General features: G+C 46.0%; 1 protein-coding gene across 2 annotated transcripts in view; it reads right to left on the bottom strand.

Moving 5' to 3' along the window:
• Positions 1-2,432: 2,432 nt before the first annotated feature.
• ZDHHC14 (zDHHC palmitoyltransferase 14) overlaps positions 2,433-14,461 on the bottom strand; it is a gene marked incomplete at both ends in the record, with an annotated part of 277,595 nt that continues 265,566 nt past the window's right edge. The window contains one exon of one of the 2 annotated variants that reach the window (XM_079716068.1): positions 2,433-2,831. In XM_079716068.1, the coding sequence (XP_079572194.1) occupies positions 2,433-2,831 (399 nt within the window). The remainder of the gene's footprint in view (positions 2,832-14,461) is intronic. The other variant, XM_079716069.1, reaches the window with a different exon arrangement.

Genomic DNA, 14,461 nt, shown 5'->3' with positions numbered 1-14,461 from the left:
TCTTGGACCCTGAATAGCTTTGATTGCTGTCACCAATATCCCTAATCCCCTCTTTGATAAATGACATCAAGTGTGTACAGGGGATGGAGTTGAAGACGGGATAGAGGATTGACAATAAATATTAAGAAAATATTCATTATGTAAAGACAAATGAATGAAGAGCCTTGCTTCTTGGATTTTTTTCACAATGAGGTGGGAAAAGGGCTGGTCATGGGAAATTGCAGTCATTGAATTAGAGAGTGTTAGAGATGGAAAGGCCACTGTCTTTGTCCTCCAGGTGAAGAAGCTGGGAATGGATGTGGCCACATGGGTAGCAGTGAGAACTGAGCCACCTTTCTCTTCTCACCAGGCCCCTTTCTCTCCTTGGGTCCCTGGGGAGCAGATGCAAGGAGGCAAAGAGCAGAGAGAATTTGGGAAGCTGTGGAAGGCACACTGTGGGGCTGTCACTTTTTGCTCACAGGCACTGCCTGCAAGGAGAATCCCTACATGTTGATGACCGTGTGCCTGCATGTGTGTGGTCGTGTAAGGAGCTCTGTCCGCTTTAGTATAAGTTCCAGGTGGGTACAAGTACTTAGGAGGTCCAGAAAATCAAAACTGGCTGCACATAATTTACCTTTCCCATTTTCTATTCACATATACAGAATGAAACATAAGGATGATTCAAAGATACCATGATGCAAGGCTTCCGCAGTTATTTTCAGCACAAATTATTTTTTTTACCTACGAAGAACTGGCCTTATTCCAAATAAGACTTGAAATTGTGCTTTTCTATTTCTTTTATATAAAATGGCAACTCTTTCCCACGAGAAACAGCCTTTTTCCTTAAATGCAAATCATCCAGGGCTTCTAGTATCACCGATCAGTGTATCCTGCCTTTCATATGGCTGTGAGGAACAGAGAATGATTTCAAACATAAGTCGGTTTGGCTGTTGGGTTTATCATCTGGAAGGACAGAAGCCGGCTGAGTTCCGGCAGTTGCCACCCAAGTGACTTACTCCCTAAGTACAGAGCCAGTGAGTTCCCTTCTAGATGATACATGAACATGGATGAAGCGGTAATTTTCTTAATTCCATTCTGATTAGTGGCTAGGTAAGAATGACAATCTACGTGATCTCTGCCTAAAATAAGCTGGTTTCTCCTCCTCTTTTCTGATACCTTTACCGGGACCTCAAGTGACCCTTGAGCTCTGGCAACACTCAAACACAACGCAGAGCAGAGCAGACGCTCCAGAGCCCAGCCTCTCCCCGAGCCCTCTCCCTACAACCCACCGTAGAGACGCTGCCATGGGCCAATCTGTAAACGGGGAGTAAATGCCGCTAAGACCGTGTCGAAAAGAGATAACTAAAGAAAAGAAAAAAAAAAAAAACGGATGGAAAGCTGCTCTTTTACCTAAGAAATCATCCCATTGTTCCCCCACAATTCAAAGATGTGATGTTTTGACTGTTTGGGGGCCATTCCTCCCTAGGGATACTTCAATAAAACTGAACTCTCCTCAGGCCATCTGGGTGACGGTGTGGTCATTTCAGCTGTTAAGGAGAACTGTACACAGATCCAAAATAACAGAGGACGTCCTTTTATTGGCTGTCCACAGGAGTTTGGTCACACAAGGAGGCGAAGACTGTGGCAGGTGTGGTACAACACAACACCTCGGCTAACTACTAAACAGAAGGTTAACTGATGCTTGAAGGGATAAAACCCCGGCAGCCCTCCGCAGCCCAGGCGCCACCTACCTATGCAGAATTAAGCCGAAGAAGCTGGCGACGGATGGCATGGTCCATTAGTCTTGGTTTGTTGCACTGTCTTCCCATAAAACAGCACTTGAGAATTCACAAAATTAAAAAAAAAAAAAGAAGAAGAAAGAAAGCAGCAGTCCCCTTTCAATACCATCACCACCGTGAACAGACTGCAGCGTGGCATGCAAGTCCACATCTGGTCATTGTTTCCCTTCAGGTTTTTCTTAAATTAACAAATGGAATGGCATGTCTGCTTCACATATTAGTAGCATAACACTTCAGTGCAATTTCAGTCCGGCCACGAGTGTCATGAACCTTCCGTGTACCTGTCCCAGAACAGCGAGAGGAACCCCCGGCGGCCTCCTCTCCGCCCAGACGCCGACTGCGGGCCCCGAGGCTCCTCCCTCCTCACGCCCACCCTCCATATTCCAAACACCTGAAAACAGCTGCGTCTCTGTCTCCACCGTTCTCAGAATGGTCAGGGTGGGCCAGAAAATTCAAATGGAACCAAGCTGCCAGCCTTTGGGTCCTGCCCGCCTCTGCCATCAGAGGGGGATCCGATGTCTCTCCCAGGGCTCTTCCTGCCTCAGGACCTGGAGTCGTCGTGGCCACCCCGGGCACTGGGTCGCGGGAAGTCGCGGTGGGGCCGTCCGTCCGTCGCTCCTGCTGTCTGCAGCCCCCGGGGCCGGAGCCCCGCGGTCACACGGAGCTGAGCTTCACCAGGCCGCGCACCGAATCCTCGTGCAGAGAGTCCTGGCTGGCGAGGCCCAGGACGTGCATGGTGCGGCTGTGCGCCAGCGGGCTGCCCGCCAGCATCCCGGGCGGCGAGGGCGCTTCCTCCGGGGTCAGGAACTGGTGGCCCACGTGCTCCTCTTCCAGGGGCAGTATGTCTGTGAGCGCGGCCTCGGCGGCGAGGTTGGGCATGGAGGAGGGCGGCGTGGGCTGCCCCAGCGTCAGGCTGGCGCAGGGCGTGCCCAGGCCCGGCTTCCCGGGCAGGTGCAGCTCGTCGCTGGCGAGGCTGGGCTCGCTCTGCAGCAGGGGCGTGGCCGCGGCCTGCAAAACGAATTTGGTGCTCTGAATGCACTGGTCTTGGTCGCACTGGAGAGCGGGAGGGAGCCAGCAAAGAGGAGGCGAGAGGGGTTGGCAAGGGGTGGGGAGGGGCGGGGGCGCAGGGGGCAGGGAGGGGCGGGATACAAGAGAGAGAGAAACCCGTTAGTGACACCTGGGCCAGGGGGGGCAGAGAGGGTGCACAGTGGCCCAGTTCCATTTGGAGACACCTAGCTCCTGAACAGCTGCTCAAACTAATAGTCACCCACAGGTGCCCTGGGAGTACCACGCAGCCGCAGGCTTGACGCTCCGGCCCCTGTTCGCAGACAGGACCTAATTTAAAAACACTCCCCTGGACAGAGGCATGGGCCTTGCCACCTGCAGTGGCCTGAGGCCAATGCTAGTTCTATGCTGAAAACCACTTTTACCACATTGTTTTAAAAATACGGGGGCCTGTCCACCCATTTCCCAGCAGCATTATTCGCAACAGCCAAAAGGTGGAAGCAAGCATCCATCGAGAGATGGACGGATAAACAAGATGTGGTCTGTACAGACATGGAGTATTATTCAGCTGTAAAAAGGAAGGATATTGGGCTTCCCTGGTGGCGCAGTGGTTGAGAGTCCACCTGCCGATGCAGGGGACGCGGGTTCGTGCCCCGGTCTGGGAGGATCCCACATGCCGCGGAGCGGCTGGGCCCGTGAGGCATGGACACTGAGCCTGCGCGTCCGGAGCCTGTGCTCCGCAACGGCAGAGGCCACGGCAGTGAGAGGCCCGCGTACCGCAAAAAAAAAAAAAAAAAAAAAAGGAAGGATATTCTGACACATGCTGTGGCATGGATGAACCTCAAAGACATCATGCTCAGTGAAATAAGCCAGATACAAAGGAAAAATACTATATGATTCCACTTATATGTGTTACTTAGAGGAGTCAAACTCAAGGACAGAAAGTAGAACGGTGGCTGCCAGGGTCTAGGGGGAGGGGTTGGGGAGTTACCCTTTAATGTATGGAGTTTCATTTTGCACGAAGAAAAGAGTTCTGGAGATGAATAGTAGTAGTGGGGTTGGATAACAATGTGAATGTGCTTAACGCCACTGAACCGTACACTTAAAAATGGTTAAAATGGTACATTTTATATGTATTGTGCCACACACACACACAAAAAGAAAAATACACGGTCAACAGAAGCCCCTGAGGGCCTGATCTGACTATTCGTAAAAGCCTTAGAATTCCTTGCTGCTAAGTTTTCAGCAGCTTCAAGAACCATTAATTGAGCTGTGGTTTTTTAATCTGTGAAAGTGAATGCCAACATTTTACAAAATATTTCCTTCTCTTCGAAGTGTTCTTAAATCTTAATCTCGTGTCCTTTGTTTCACTTTACCCGCTGGGCAAAGGAACTAGTGGAAACGCATTTCTAGCTGGGGGAATTTGGGTCTCTGATACCTTTGAAACCCTTCCCTTGAGCTGCGGACAAGTTTCAGAATAGCTAGAAGAGACTTCTTGTGACTCGGAGGTCTTGAACTTGAGTCTGTGCGGTGACCTGTTAGCGAGTTTCAGGAGCAGGTGTGGCTATTAGGGGAGCTTATCCTGACTACGTCTGAGCAATAAGCGAGGCGCTCCACTGTTTCTGAAGAAGTTCTTAGAACAAACACGTTTCCCTTCTTTACAGATGCATCTCGTATGGGTGGGTGCCTTGCTCAAGACCTTACAGATAAAAGTAGGGGATGGATCTGGGATTTGGGACTGGGATTGTCTGACCGCAAACCCCTTTTCACCACCGCACATTTGACAGCTAGTAGGTGCTTAATAAATGTGACTTGTCTATTATCCCCACGCTCTTTTTTCTGGACTCTAGAGTTACCACTGAACCACATACTCATAGCTCTGTGATGGAGGGACTTTGCCATCTTCCTGCCCAGACGCACACCTAGAACTTCCATTACTCACCCACCTCCAGGCACAGAAGCAAACCAAACCATGCAACGCAGCCTTCAGGGGAAAAGAGAGTTTTCCCGAAGTCACACTTCTTTTACTTCTTTTGCTTCAGTGTGTGTCCTTCCTAGCCACATGGGTTTCTTTCTAAAATCATGAGTCGTGGGCCATCCCCCAGCCGGCCCCCAATCCTCCATGAGGAGGTGGAAGAGACACCGTCTCTAAGGAATTTGCGGGTGTTAGAAGTTCAAAGGCCTTGGTTTCAGACAAGAGTAAAGCTCATGATGGAGCTTTAAAAAGGGAAAGCCAATCCTGGCTTTTCTATCAGGGCTTCATTCCAGCCAAGGGAACTTCAAGACGCTGAGAAGCTAGGAGAAGGGTGGGAAGGGGCTGGGGAGTGGGTGGAGGGCTACTCGGAGGAGACAAAAATGCCATTAAAAGTGCTTGAAAGGGGCTGATTGTTAGGCATTGACAGTCATTTAGTGTCTGCATTTTCCCAATCGTCACCCGAACCTTTGGCCGCACCAGTACTTATCCAGTGGGCAACTGTGTAGCCTTCTCTGCTCTTGCAGGGAATTTTGGCTCGGGGCAGGGACCCTTGCTGCCAGGGGATGCTGAACAGCACCGCTGTCGGAGCTGCAGACAGCTCGGGTCCGCTTACGGTCTCCAACGCTGTCAGTTCCGTTCAGCACATCGGCTCAGTCTTGACAGAGCAGAGGCGGAGAAGAGCAACCTTCCTGACTAAACATTCACCTTCTGGAAAGTCTCCCAGGGCTCTGGATATACTGTGCTTTGCAAAGAACATTTTATGAAAATCACCATTTATTGCCCTGGCGTTGCCTCCATTTTCTGTAGCTCAGTGAAGCCTCTGAGCTGCCGCCCCCTGCCCGTGACCCCAGGGCTGAGATGCTGCTCCAGCCAGAGAGCTCCTGCTCTCAAGCCCAGCCCCTTCCTGGATGATGGAATCTTGTTCTCAACTTTTCCTTCTGGAGCCCTCACTCATCTTAATACCTCGGTCCACACAACACGCCCAGCTCTGGGGAAGGATGAAATTGCAAACTAGATTTGCTGGTCTCTGTTGACCAGAAGAAAGCCTTTTTTTTCTTAAATTGAAAACTGACTGGCAAATTCTATTTTAGGGACCAGCCCAAATAATTCTGACTGGCTGGCTCTTCCCGACTCACAGGAAAATACTGGGGCTGGCCAAAAAGTTCATTCGGGTTTCTCCGCAACATCTTCCAGAAAACCCCGAATGAACTTTTTGGCCAACTCAATAGATTAGAGCTCAGAGCTGGAGGAGATTCCCAAGGTCAGGTGGCACAAGCATACGGGGGAGAGGCGGGCTCCCCACTCTCTTTATCTCTTTCTCCCTCTGTCTCTCCGGTCAAGTGTCCTTTCCCCTTCCCTGGTCACGCCTCTCCAGCCATGCCCTGCAGCAGAGCTCACGGGCACCCAGCAGAAAACCCTGGGACAAAAGGGCTGCCAACAGTGCTCTGTTAAGTTCCTTAGAGTTCGTGTTCACCGGGAGGTCGATGTGGAGTTTGAGGGGCCCCCTGAGATTTTGCACTAAAGCATCCCTGTGCTGACTTAAATGAGACACCTGTGAAACAGCACAGCATAAACTGCTTTTGCCTCCTTAAGTAGGTTGTTGATTAATCAAGCAAGTTATTTATGGAGACGGCACTGCGCATGTGCAAGACGGGACCCCAGGTCTTCAGGATGAACCCGGAACCAGGGATTTTTCACTTTATGGAACTCAAAGAAGTTTATGGAACTCAAAGTGCTGCCACTGGAGCCCTTTGGGAAGTTAGAAGTCTTTCAATAAGGAAAACCTGGCTTCCAGCAGCACGAGTAGCTTGCATGGACTGACTTAAGACTAGCCAAGCAGCTTCCAAGTTTGAAATTCCCCTTCAAGTTCGCCTGAAACCTGGATGGAGGAGATGGATCTGAGCCCTGCCTCCTGTCTCCTTGAGAGTCAACCTTGCAATAAAGCTCTTTCTTTCTTCAAAAGCCGGTGCCATAGTCTTGGCTTCTATGCACACTGGGCAGTGAGTGAGCCCTTGCTAGGTAGCACCTGGAGGTGGGTTTACTCTGAAGCTATGAGCTTAAGTTCAGGGCCTTTTGTTTGCTTGTTTTCTAAGGCCTTGCTTGTTGTTTTGTCTTGCATATTATTTTCTTTTTCTTTTCTTTTTTTCTTTTGTATAAATTTACTTATTTATTTTTGGCTGTGTTGGGTCTTCGTTGCTGAGCGCAGACTTTCTCTAGTTGCGGCAAGCGGGGGCTACTCTTCGTTGTGGTGCACAGGCTTCTCATTGCGGTGGCTTCTCTTGTTGCGGAGCACGGGCTCTAGGTGCATGGGCTTCAGTAGCTGTGGCAGACGGGCTCAGTAGTTGTGGCTTGCGGGCTCTAGAGTGCAGGCTCAGTAGTTGTGGCGCACGGGCTTAGTTGCTCCGTGGCATGTGGGATCTTCCCGGACCAGGGCTCGAACCCATGTCCCCTGCATTGGCAGGCAGATTCTTAACCACTGCGCCACCAGGGAAGTCCCTCTTTTTTCTTAAAGAGGGCTCCAAATTGCATGACTCAGGCCCCTCCAATCCTGGGTCCACTCCTGCACACACCTATTGGTGCTTTCCTGCGTCCAAACCCACAACACGTTAAAACTGTAGCAAATCTGTCCTCAGCCTCATAGTCAGGACCCTGTTGAAAACATGCTCCAGTTTCCCAGGAGTAAAGCTTAAGGACTTAAATATGTGAAAGAAAACATTTAGCCTAAGCTATTTAATTTTTTAAAAAATCGAAATGCCACAAATCTTTTCAAAATGACTATTTTCAACAGTGACTTGTATTATCTGACTTTCAGCACCTGTTCTACAGGGATTTGTTTAAATATTTTAAAAGATGACTGTCTGAGTATAGTTGTGGACATTTCCATTGTTATAGGGACTGCTTTCATATTAATAATGAACCTACTCTAGCCCCTCCTCCAGTTTACCTTGTGGCAAGATTGTATCAGTGAGAAGATTGCTGGGACCACCATGAACCTAAGTGTCTAAATCCTGCTGTAACCCATAGCTTTGAAAATAGTTTGCCACATTTAAACTGATTTCTACTTAGAAGACCATTCCCATTTGGGGTGCCCAGGGACCAGGCTTTCTTCCACAGGATACTGTGTTATAATTTTCCTATTGGTTCACAACAGGACACTAAAATGGGTTCCAATCAAGGAAAGGGCAATTAATTCCACTCTACCCAGTGGAATTTATCATTCTCATGATGTTAACTTTGCATGTTTTGGACATCTTTTTAGAAGAAACTCAATGACTAGGGGATATCTGATTAAAAAAAAAGAAGTCCAGCCTCTTCCTCATTTTGCACACTGTCAAAATTCCAAGGAGGATGGGCTGATAAACCATCATGGTTGCAATTCCCATATGAGAACTTCAAGGGACAAAATAGCCAATATTTTCAGGGTTACTGTGAAGATGACCCATGAAAAAATGTCCTTACACCTCTACCTTTTATTTATTTATTTATTTATTTATTTAATTTTTTTTGCGGTATGTGGGCCTCTCACTGTTGTGGCCTCTCCCGTTGCGGAGCACAGGCTCCAGACGCGCAGGCTCAGCGGCCATGGCTCATGGGCCCAGCCGCTCCGCGGCATGTGGGATCCTCCCGGACTGGGGCACGAACCCGTGTCCCCTGCATCGGCAGGCGGACTCTCAACCACTGCGCCACCAGGGAAGCCCTACACCTCTACCTTTTTACCTTTGCTTCTAATCCTTATTTGCCCATTTCTTCTTGATTTTTCTACTAATTTTTTCTCTCTGGCCAAATTCTCTTCTCTTTCCCTCTCCATCTTTTCCTTCATTGACTTCCCTCCCTCTTATCCTTTTTCCCTCTTCTCTCTTTCTTCTCCTCCTCCTTTTCTTCCCCACCCCCTCTCTTTTCTCTTTGACCTTTCTACGCCACCAACCCGCTTTCCTGGCTGTTCATGTGAGGACTCATATCTTCAACCAGTAGGGGGAGACATCACTGCTCACTTTTTTCCTCTTACAACTTGGAACAGGGCTTATATTCCAGCACTAACACCAAGAAGCGATCAGGTACATTTCAATGTATCTAACCAGTTATATAATCTTAAAGAGAAACAACCAAGCAGCCGGAGATTGGACAGTGACAATCCATCACTATGAAGAGGAAATTGAGAAACTCACTGTTTTCATTCCAAAACAACACTTTAACGGTTCATATTTATCAAATATTAGATTGAACCATATGAAATTGCCATTTTTTAGGCCAAAAGTCATCCAAGTGCTGACTACAAATAGAATAGAAACCTGACTGCTTTTAAGAATGTCTATAGACAGACCCTTCTGTTGGCAGCATAAAACTAATACTGTCTGGAGTGCTGGAGCATTTGCTGTGGTTGCAGTAAGTCACTGGCAGCTGGCTGATTTATTGCCCAAGTGAAGCGCTGGCATTTAACTTGCAAAGAAGTTTATGGTTTCAGATGTTTGGATGTCACACACATTATCACTTAATGTTACAGTTTAAAAATACCATAGAGATAAGTTATTTTTGTTTCTGCAGGTTTTCAAATAAAATTGCTCATGTTGGAATACATTTTAGTTTACTCTAGCTGACTTCTTGTTTGAAATAATCCTAGCATACAGATTAAATGCTGCCAAAACCAAAGCTAGGAGTTTTGTAGATGGTCTTATATACAAATTAAGAATAAATAAAATTATTTACTTCTTTTGCTTCAATGCTGTCAAAAGTATTAGCATTGTGCATCAGTTATTTCTGCTTGGCTGGGAAGCTGTGTTCTGGGTCTTATGAATGCTCATTTACTTTAATAAAAACACTATAAATTTCTAAAATCCACCTAAAATATAGGTTAGGAGGAGTGCTCCCTTTTTATTCTTTTTAAAAACATTATCATTTAAGTTTGCTCAAGTTATTTTTTCTATTATATTTGATTTTTCAGACTCTGCATGGAGAGTCCTTCTGTGAAACTAGTTTAATAAATCATGCAACTGCTAGGTTTAATCTTGTTCTGATATTGGATTAAGAGGATTTATTTATTTATTTATTTATTTATTTATTTTTTTGCTGTACGTGGGCCTCTCACTGTTGTGGTCTCTCCCGTTGCGGAGCACAGGCTCCGGACGCACAGGCCCAGCGGCCATGGCTCACGGATCCAGCCGCTCCGCGGCATGTGGGATCTTCCCGGACCGGGGCACGAACCCGTGTCCCCTGCATCGGCAGGCGGACTCTCAACCACTGCGCCACCAGGGAAGCCCGGATTAAGAGGATTTAAAATGAGGTTAAGTAAATATAGCAAATGATAAAAAAAAAATCCAACAATTATGTACTATGTTAGGGTTAGGGTTAGACTATCTTTGTGTTTAGCATGTGACCCCAAAGGATCACAAGTGCCAGCTTTAAACAAACTATGATCCTGATGTCATACAGAACTTAAATTATTTGACAATCAAATGAGATATGCACACTAAAAAGCGGACCATACCTGAATGTCATGACTGTGCATAGACACATTGTCATGGAAAGACCTTCAGTATAAGGTAATAATAAAAGCCAATAATGGGGAAAATAGGAATAACTAAAACATGATCTTCAGTTGGCACTGGGGTTATGGGCACAAAATTCCAGTGTGGATCCTCAGAATTTCATGGGTGTTCAGATGACAAGGGCTATAGTGGGGTCACATGCAATATTTCAATACTTTAGATGTCACTTCATTACTTCTCTAACGTTTTCTTTCTTGGGAATCTGTAGTAGAGGGAAGATCACTTAGGTACTAAATAACCATCCCCATCCCCCAATTATGTGAGATGGTAAGTTAACAGTGAATTTTCCCATTTTTCAGATAATAAGACCTCTACGGGTACTTTGATGCCAGCTGTCTATCAATATTTACATAATTTTTCTGTCCTGCAATTATCAGTATGTTTATCTAAGGCTAAAGCCTTTACCTTTACTTCTAAAATAGTGCAGTTTCCCTAGGAGCACTTTTCCTATCATTCGGGAAATGCCTTTCTGATCTAGACTTTAATAATAAAATAATAGGCAAAAATTTGGCCCAAGATACCTAGAATCTCTTTCCCTCCAGCCCTTCCTTTCTCTTCAAATGAACATGCCAAGTCTGGTGCTAAATATAAAGCCTCCAAATGATCCTCCTTTGAGGTGAGCACTAGAAACACTTTTAGGTCAGAGGAATCATGTTCCATGGCTAAATCAGTATTTACTGCTAGTAGAGTGGGTAGCAAAAATGGGGGAATATGGCAATGTTGGCTGCAAAATGTCCTTTAATCAGAGAGATAAGGCTTCTATTCCCAGGAATGGTGGATAACCTATACTGGACTAGTATCGCCTCTGTGTACAAGGACATATATAAAACTGGCCAAAATACGTGAAGCAAAGAGTTTCCAATAGCACACAACAGACAATGCAAGGTTGCAATCCCTGAGAGGAGGGAAACTCACAGGTGAGCCCCACAGTCAACCAGCCCTTTCCTTGGGAAGAATTTCCCAACCATGGTATAGGCTGAACAGAGCAGAGAAGTTCTTCTGAGTAGAGAAAGCAGAGATCAGAGGGTAAGGAAGCTTAAGTGGTTGGATCTGTATGGCAGGGTATTGCAGAAGAGGATGCTGTGCAGAGCAGGGGGCCAGAAATGCTAGTAGGGGTTCCCCACACAAGTCTGTAGCTGTGCTGTGTATGGGCAGGAAGAGTCCCTTCCCCCTTCATTGCCCCCTACACCAGGCTTCTGAGACAACAGCTGTAACGGGGCTGAGAGAGGCATAGAGATACTAGAAGTTGAGAAAAGTAGTGCTGGGGGACATTTATCTCATTAACACCCCCAATACCTTGTTAACATGCCTGGCATCCAGCTAGCACATTAGGAAGGCTATACCTTAGGAGTAAGAATCATGCCCTAAACTAAGACCCTAGACCGGCCTTAACAATGGCTAAATCAAACCCTGACAAGATCTTTGAGGAAGACAGAATTTGGAGGTTGAGCTCCTTCGGATTAGAGGGGCATGAGAAACATCTTGGACTTTCCATAAATCTGTACTAACAAAATATAATACAAGCCTACACAAGTTCAAGATGATTAGCCACTAATTGAACTGCCTGCTAAAACAAGGATCAACACTTCAGAAGATGACAAAATCTAGTCTCTACAAATATATTATCCAAAATATATTCAATAAAATATCAATATACATAGAAATAAATAGAAAAATGTAATCTAGAGTTAAGAAAAAAAGTGGTGAAAAGGCACCAAACCCAAGACAGCCCAAATATGCTTAGCAGATAAAGACTTTAAGCAATATAATAATGTTCAAATATTATAGAAAAATATGGCTTCAATGAGTAAATAGATAGGGAATCTCAGTAGAGAAATGAAACTCAGCAGAGAAATTAAATGAACCAAATGAAAATTCTAGAACTAAAAAGTATAACAACCAAAGTGAAAAATTCTCTGGATTCATTTAACAGTAGATTGGAGAGGGCAGAAGAAAGAATCAGTGAACATGAAGACAGATCAGAAGAAATTATCCAATTTCTGGACCTAGAGTCTGTTATACAGAGTGAAGTAAGTCAGAAAGAGGAAAACAAATACTATATGCTAACACATATATATGGAATCTAAAAAAATAAAAAGGTTCTGATGAACCTAGGGGCAGGAAGGAATAAAGACACAGACGTAGAGAATGGACTTGAGGACACGGGGAGGGGGAAGGGTAAGCTGGGACGAAGTGAGAGAGTAACACTGACATATATACACTACCAAACGTAAAACAGAGAGCTAGTGGGAAGCAGCCGCATAGCACAGGGAGATCAGCTTGGTGCTTTGTGACCACCTAGCGGGCTGGGACAGGGAGGGTGGGAGGGAGACGCAAGAGGGAGGAGATATGGGGATATACGTAAGCATATAGCTGATTTACTTTGTTATACAGCAGAAACTAACACACCATTGTAAAGCAATTATACTCCAATAAAAATGTTTAAAAAAAAAGAAATTATCCAATTTGAAGAGCTGAGAAAGAAAGTTTGAAGAAAAATGCACAGAGCCTCAGGGACTTATCCTCTGGGGCAATATCAAATGGTTCAACATATGACTAATTGGAGTCCCAGGAGGAGAGAAAATGAGATGAGGCCCCCTCCCCAAAAAATTGAAGACATAATAGCCAAAATGTCCCAATTTGATGAAAAATGATAACTTTCAGATCCAAGAAACTGAGTGAACTCTGAGCAGTTTAATAGTGGAGATCACCCTTGGACTAGGTCAATAATTTACTTGGATACTGATGTTTCCACCTGGACAAACCTTTAACACAGACTAAAGTGCTGCAAAATGGTTTGGGCTTAGGGGAAGCAAGTGAAGAGAAAAAAGGAAGAGTTAATGTGTCATTGGTTAACACTGTCCTTTGTAACAGAGCAGAAACTGACGTTTCATAGATATTTGCTTGGTCCAATTGTAGGTTAGATTATGGAGTGGTTACGTTCAGTTCCACAGCTGGTTTTGTGACTGACCACAGCAGATTACTCATCGTTCTGCGTGGAAGCCCTGGGTGATGTGATTTCACAGCCCTGGGAGGAGGCTTCATGACACTCTGCTCCCTAAGACCCTCCCACCTGGGAAACTTTTGGTATATGGTTAAAGAAGAGCGCTTTCCTTAGAGTCAGACAGCTAAGGACGAAATCTCAGCTCAGCCACTGGTTAGCTATGTCACAAACTTAGCATCCCTGAATCTCAGTCTCCTCAAAGGGGCAATTAGAATACCCACGTCAGGTGGTTCTGTGAGGATGAATGAGATGATAATGTATGCAAAGCACTTAGCCCAGTGCCTGGCACATGGTCAATTTCTCTCTCTTTCTCTCTTTCCCTCTCTCAGTTAACCAACACTTACCGAGACCAACTACCATAGGAACTGGCCTAGACAATGGGGCTATAGTGCTGAACAAACAACGTTAAACATTCAGTTATTATTTTATTATTGCCTGAAATGTTTTTAATAGAGGGTAAAAACTTTCATTCACAATTAAAATCCATATATCCTGAAATTCGGCTTAAATTCCCTTTAACGTATAGATGATTGATAACAGATCTTTTGCAAAGAGCAGATTTTGATAGGAGAGAGGGTGAGGATAACGGGCTGTGGCGACTGAAAGCATGTGGGAGGGAGTCACTCTACACACAGTCAGTATTCACGGATACAGCGCAGCAAAGTGTAGGGTCGACAGCAGGGATTGTTGGGGTCAAAGTGTGAAGTTGGAATTGGACAAATTTACTGAAGTTCTCTGTGCCTGTTTTATTGATCTGTAAAATGGGGATAAAATGAGTAGCATCCTCACAGGGTCAGCGTGAGTGATCCACGTAACAGCCTTGGAAGGGCACGTGGTATGCTACGTGCTGGTAAGCTGTGGGATCTGGTAAACGCTACACAGTGGGAACATGAATGGACTGGAGAGAGGGGCTGGGGCGTGGACACGTCTGGCTTCACGGTCTGCTTAGTGCCAGCGCCGCCCGCGCAGGACTGTCTCCTCCCCCCGCACTCCTGGTAATATGGTACGAAGCCATAAGAACAACGGAAACAATACAAAGGCTCACGCTCTAGGGCCCGAATGGCCATAAATGCAAGTAGAATGGACCATTATCTGGCACAGTGATGTTGCCCTGCTGACAATGCTGGTGGCCTGGGTGACAGGCTCTGAGTTGGAA

This window comes from Hyperoodon ampullatus (assembly GCF_949752795.1).
Source record: "Hyperoodon ampullatus genome assembly, chromosome: 12".
In the NCBI taxonomy this organism is placed as follows: Eukaryota; Metazoa; Chordata; class Mammalia; order Artiodactyla; family Ziphiidae; genus Hyperoodon; species Hyperoodon ampullatus.
Note: the sequence above shows the minus strand (reverse complement) of the source record. Positions and strands in the feature narration are given on the sequence as shown.